Here is a 6,334-nt window from a genome sequence, read left to right as displayed (position 1 = left end):
CCTCTCAAATGGTATCAGAGCCTAAAAAGATTTAAAATGAAACAAATTCTAAAAGAAGTAAAACTTTTAAGAAAATTAATCTTTATGATTAATAAAGTTATTGTTGAAATTAAAAAACAAGGAAATGGACTAATCTGGTATACAACTACTGATTACTAGGATGAAATTATTGAAGAGTTTACAATTGAAAAGAATATTTTAATTGAAAGATTAAAATATATAGGATACATTGCAGCATGATTTATTGTCATAATTGTAATATACAAATACTTGTATTTACTTCTGAGTATGAAGTTTATATATATTATAAAGATAGATATAATTATCTATTGCAAACAAATAAACCAAGAGTTAAAATAGCTAAATCAAAATTGAATATAATTGATGTTTTACAGAAATATGAATATAGTGTTAGAACTTTTATTCTGCATTATATTACTTGTCATCATTAATTATGGAAGTTGAAAACCATAATAATGAACAAACAGATAATAGTGATGAGATCTGTGAGCAGATTGAATCACAAAGAAATTTCTCTCGAGAAATTCTAATATCTGACAAAAAGCTTGCCAAGATTTGCAAGACAAAACTTACAATTGAACCTAAAGAAATCTTTTCTCAAACAGGTTTTTTAGATAAATTCATGAACAGAAATAAACATGTATACTATGGTGTATCTCAGAAAGAGTTTGCCATACATGTTCAACATACATATGGTAAGATAGGAATATCCTTACTTACTAAACAAGACATAATAAGCCAAACAAAGATAGATCTTGACAATAACAAGAATCTTTTTTGGGTTACTATTGGAGCAATTCGTATCCAAATACGAAGTACTCTATTTGAAAAAATTGATCAACCTATTTCTATGTGTTTGATTGATGAAAAAATACAAAATCCTACTGAAGGATGTCTAGGATCTCTTGAAGGGAATCATGTGGAAAACTGATTTTTACAGTTTATCCAAGACTTTCAGTAAGTCTACATGATCAAAATTTTGATGGGATGCTTTCTTTTATACACAAGTATGGAAGAACAGATTTAGTCAAAAATAATAATGTATCTTTTTCAATATCATATCTTGTTAGTTATGCTATACATAATCAACATAATATGACAATTTTAAAAGAACCAAAAGGAATAAAAATTGATCATTTGTTCTCAAATTATCTTGAGCATAAAGAAACAGAATTTGAATGGTTAATTCAACCATCAAGAAGATCTTTAGAAATTAATCTTGATGACCAAAGAACTTTAATTAAAGAACAAAGACCACTTCTAACTAGAAGTATATCTCTAAATAGAAAACCACTTCCAAATGTTAAGTGGAAAAAAGAAGCTGAAACCAGCCAAAGCAGACAATTAAAAGAATTGAGTAAAACAGTCAATGAAATGGCTAAAGCTCTTTATGGAGACGAATAAAATGTCTAAAATGGATATTTTAAAAGAAAACAAAACATTAAAAGATAGTATTAAAGAAATTAAGATACATCTTAAAAATCTTCAAGAAAATACAGAAAAACCTATGGAAAAATATTCTGCTATAATTATAGCTGGAATAAAGAGCAAAAAACCCTTACAAAAGAAAATTCCTAAAATTTCGTTAGGAATTTTTGAAAAAGGGGAAGACATTCAAACAAATAAATCTAAAGGAAATTTTGATATAAGTTTTTTAAATTAAGATGTCAAAATTCAGAAAGAATCTTGAAAACATTTATGAAACTAGCAATGATCTAGAACTCTTAAACGTTCTTCTATCTTTTGAAGATGAGGAATTACAAAAAATTGAACATATTGTTAGAAAAATTAATATTGGAAACAATGAAAATTTTATGACAATAAAACCTGATACTCAGGAATCAAAACCAAATGAATCCTTAAGTGAACATGAAAATACCTCTGAATTTGATGAAGAAGTTGTGATTCATGAAAGATCCTTTACCAATAGGGAACCTATTGTTATTAGGAAACCTAAACCAAAACAAGGAATTAGAATTGAAGAACCATCTAGTTCAAATCCTAAAGGAGATGGTAAAAGGATTGAAGGAGATTATAATCCGAGACCAATCCCTATAAATAAAGAAACAAATCAGAATTTTTTACAATCAGAATTTGTTCCAAAAAGAAACAATCAACAACAAATTACAATTCTAAATTTAGATTGTACACTTGAACCAGAAAAAATTTTTGATGCATGGTATAGTCATTTAATGATTGCTATGATCACTATTAAAGAAATAATCAAAAGTGAAGCTAATTCATGAAATTATGTATTAGCAAGTACCAGAGGAAATGCTAGATCATTTCTAGAAAAATTTGATTATAATGTAAAGAATATTATTTGGGCTGATTCTCAATATAGTATTCCACAATTTATCAAAAGAATTGTTGAACAATTATAAAAATAATTTACTGGACAAACTTATGAAGTTTTCAAAAGTAAAAGAACAACAATTGAAATTGCTGATGCACTTAATCACTTAGAAAAAATATATCTATGTGATATGTGTTATTTTGAAAATTATGCTTGTGAATTTTCAAAATATTTCTACATTTGTCCGATAACAAATGGAATGAACTAACAAAAAAGTTTATTAGAAAACTTCTTGAACCTTTCAATCATGAGGTAATGGAACTTTTTAATAATGCTATAAGCAAACAAGAAAATCATATTGACCCTAAACTCAATATAAGAATTGAGGGGTCTTTAGGATTAATAATAACACTTACTAGAAATCTTCTTGCAGACAAATGCAAAGAAAGTATTTTAGTAAGAGATAGTAAGCAAGCAATTGCTAAAAATCTTAAACTCTGTTGTGAAAATTATCTCAGCAGAATACCAGGATAATATGGATGTATACTATCCAAGAAAAAGGAAAAGAAAAGAAAATATTTTAAAAAGAAAAAATATATTTTTAAAAGATATAAAAAACCATATAAAGAAAAAAATTTTAGAAAGAATTTTTTTTTAAAAAATCCCGGGGAAGGGAAAATAAAAATCAAAAACATAAATTGGATAAAAAGAAATTTTGTCCTCAAAAGAAAAAGAATTGCAGATGTTGGCTCTGTAATGAGTCTGGACATTATGCAAATAAATGCCCAGCAAGACAAGGAAATGAAGAAATAATTAAACTTCTTACTACATTTCAAAAACAAGGCTTCTATCCAGTAGAAGATCCTAGTGATACAGAATCATTGTATTACTTAACTACAGAATCTGAATTTGAAAATTTAGAATCAGAAACTTCTGTAACATCTGAAGATGAGTAATAAAAATATTACAAATCCAAATTCAATCTATATACCTATAAAATTAAGTTTTGAAGGATATAGAAAAATTAATATTCATGCTTGTAGATACTAGAGCATCAGTATGTACTGCTAGTAAATGGATAATACCTAAACAATTTTAGGTTACATCTGAGAAAATCTTAAAACTTAAGATTGCAGATAAATCTGAAATAAAAACTTCTAAAATTGTAAAAGGTTTAAATATTGAGATTAATGGATATCATAAATCCCAATGGAAAACTTTTTATTTTAAAGTACCAACAGTTTACCAATTGGAAACTGGAATTGATTTTATGATTGGAAATAACTTTTGTCATTTATACCATCCATTCATAGAAGAAATTGAATCTATAAATTTTACACTTCGTGGTAAAATATTATGGATTCCAAAACAAAGAAAAACATTAATTATGAATGCTCTACAAGAAAAATTCTTAAATACAATGAAAATTGATAATAAGAAAAAGAATTTTAAAGAAATTCAAGGTGAAAATATTGCTCAAAAGAGTCATATTTTTATTACTAATGAAGAAAAACAAAGTTTTAAAATAAATTCTCAAAGGGAGGAAATTTTGGAACTTTTAAATAAATGTTGTTCAGAAAATCCGTTAGACCCACAAAAGAATAAAGGAAAAATGACAGCAACTATTGAATTACTTGATGAATTCAAAACATCTATTTTAAAAGCTAAAGCAATGGCTTATAGCCCTAAAGATAGAGAAGAATTCTCAATCCAAATAAAAGAATTGATTGATTTAAAATTAATTGAATCAAGCAAATCTCATTTTTCTTCGCCAGCATTTATGGTAAGAAAAGAATCTGAAAAAAGACGTGGAAAAGATAGAATGGTTGTTAACTATTCTCAACTAAATAAAATAACTAAGATTGATGGATATTTAATTTTAAATATGCAAAGTCTTTTACAACTCATAAAAGGAAATAAAAAATTTTCATCCTTTGATTGTAAATTTAGTTTCTGACAAGTAATACTTGACCAAAAAGCTAAACATCTTACAGCTTTTAGTTGTCCTCAAGGACACTATCAATGGAAAGTAGTACCATTTGGCTTAAAACAAGCACTTCGTATTTTCCAAAGACACATGGATAATATTTTTAAGAAACATCAAAAATTTTGTTGTGTTTATATAGACGATATTTTAGTATTTTCAGATATTGAAGAAGAACATAAAAATCATGTAATTATTGTTTTAAATGAAGCAATAAATGCAGGAATTGTGCTATCTGAAAAGAAAGCAGAATTGTTTAAAGATAAAATTGGATATTTAGGTCTAGATATAGCCAATGGTTATAAACAACTTAAACCTCATATTCTTATTCATATAAATGAATTTCCTAATGAAATTCAAGACCAAAAATAGTTAATGAGATTTCCTGGATGTCTCACTTATGCAGAATCTTTCATTAAAGATTTAGCGAAAATGAGGACACCATTACAAAAGAAATTGAAAAAAGATTTTAGATGGATTTGGACTAAAGAAGATACTCTTTATGTTGGAAAAATCAAATCTAAAATAAAAATTTTACCATCATTATATCATACAAAAGAAGGAGATAAAATGATAATTGAAATTGATGCATCTCAAGAACATTGGGGAGCAGTTTTAAAAGCTCTTGATTTACAAGACTAAGTAGAAGAAAAATTATATGGTTATGCTTCTGGAACTTTTTCTAAAGTAGAAAAAATTATCACATAAATGAAAAAGAAATTTTAGCCATGAAAAAGGCTATAACAAAATTCAGACTTTATATAATTTCTAATAGTTTTACTATTATAACAGATTCTAGTACTTGTAATTCATTTATGAGACATCAAGTACATCCAGACTACAAACAAGGAAGAATGGTCAGATGGCAAATGTGGTTCAACCATTATGATTTCAAAATTGAAATTATCAAAGGAAAAAATAATTCTTTAGCTGATACATTAACTAGAGAATTTGCTTTTACATGTAAAAATGACTAACATGGAAGACCAAATTGCAAAACTTGAAATGCAAATTGAGATGGAAGAAATTGAAATCTCAACAAGGCAACAAAAGGTAATAGTTTTGAAAAAGAAGTTAGACAGACTTCTCAAAACATTTTCTATTTCAACAGGGAAGAGTAGTAGTACTCAAGAAAAGCAACCCCAAGGAAAAATCAAAATCAGCGAGACTGATGGCGATAAAAATACAGAAAAAGAGATCAATATGAGTTAAAGCTCAGTGTACTCATGTACATAAAGAAATTCAGATTCCACAAAAAGAGTTGAAAACTCATGGACCATAAATCCAATTAAATACAAGAGAGCATATCATGCCTCAGTGTTCGCAAGAACATATGGATATTCAAAATCCAAAAGAAGTGCCTAAGACTCAAGAAAATCAACCATTGGTTGGTGTAAATATTTCAATGGCAGGAAAAAAAATTCTATGTGATCTATAATGGACCATAAAGAGGTTTCTATACAAATTGGGCACAAGTTGAACCACTTGTAAAAGGAAAGCCCTATAAACGTAAAAGTTTCGAAACTTATACAAAAGCCCATGAAACTTTTTCAAAATACCACCAAGAAAAAGGTGAGAACCCAATGCCATATAAACAACTTTTTGAATACGACAATATTCATTTGAAACCGAATTATTGTCAAAACCCAAGTTCAATAAGAGCTAGGCCCAGATTTCCAACCCAACTCTTTAGACCACCACCAAGTGAAAACTAAAGGTTTAGAATGTTATCTTTTAAAGATGCAGTTGAAACCCATAAAGAACCAAAATCTATTCCAAGTAGATTTAAAAGAATTGGAAAAATTCCTAAACCACAAGAGAGTCTATTTCTTAGTGGAATTACGTTGCAGGATTTTCTTCAATACGAAGAAGAAGCAAAAATCGTGGGAGCAGATGTCTTTGAAAAAGGATACTTTGGAACAATTGATAAAAAGTTTGGACAATATATCTTCTTTGAAGGAGCTGATCCAATAATGGTACAAAAAACATTTCACTGTAGATTAATCAAAATGATTATTCTTAGTGAATCAATG

At 27.5% G+C, this 6,334-nt stretch overlaps 1 protein-coding gene across 1 annotated transcript; it reads left to right on the top strand.

Annotated features, from left to right (window-relative positions):
- Positions 1 to 1,835: 1,835 nt before the first annotated feature.
- Positions 1,836 to 4,943, top strand: LOC111380365. Its single transcript, XM_023003898.1, has 5 exons — positions 1,836 to 2,034; positions 3,107 to 3,252; positions 3,417 to 3,489; positions 4,525 to 4,599; positions 4,708 to 4,943. Exons 1-5 carry the CDS (start codon positions 1,836 to 1,838, stop codon positions 4,941 to 4,943), a joined length of 729 nt encoding a protein of 242 aa, XP_022859666.1.
- The last annotated feature ends 1,391 nt before the right edge of the window (positions 4,944 to 6,334 follow it).

Source organism: Olea europaea, unplaced genomic scaffold (genome assembly GCF_002742605.1).
Source record: "Olea europaea var. sylvestris unplaced genomic scaffold, O_europaea_v1 scaffold2131, whole genome shotgun sequence".
Taxonomy (NCBI): domain Eukaryota; kingdom Viridiplantae; phylum Streptophyta; class Magnoliopsida; order Lamiales; family Oleaceae; genus Olea; species Olea europaea.
The sequence above is the reverse complement of the archived record's forward strand: the minus strand, read 5'-3'. Positions and strand labels throughout refer to the sequence as shown.

Bases quoted from the DNA above. Each gene is read 5' to 3' on its own strand.
- LOC111380365 (XM_023003898.1), top strand. From the start codon at position 1,836: ATGACAATAAAACCTGATACTCAGGAATCAAAACCAAATGAATCCTTA. The intron at 3,490-4,524 runs GTTTAAATATTG...CAATAAATGCAG, and splicing joins AACTTCTAAAATTGTAAAAG to GAATTGTGCTATCTGAAAAG. The intron at 4,600-4,707 runs GTTATAAACAAC...TCACTTATGCAG, and splicing joins AGGTCTAGATATAGCCAATG to AATCTTTCATTAAAGATTTA.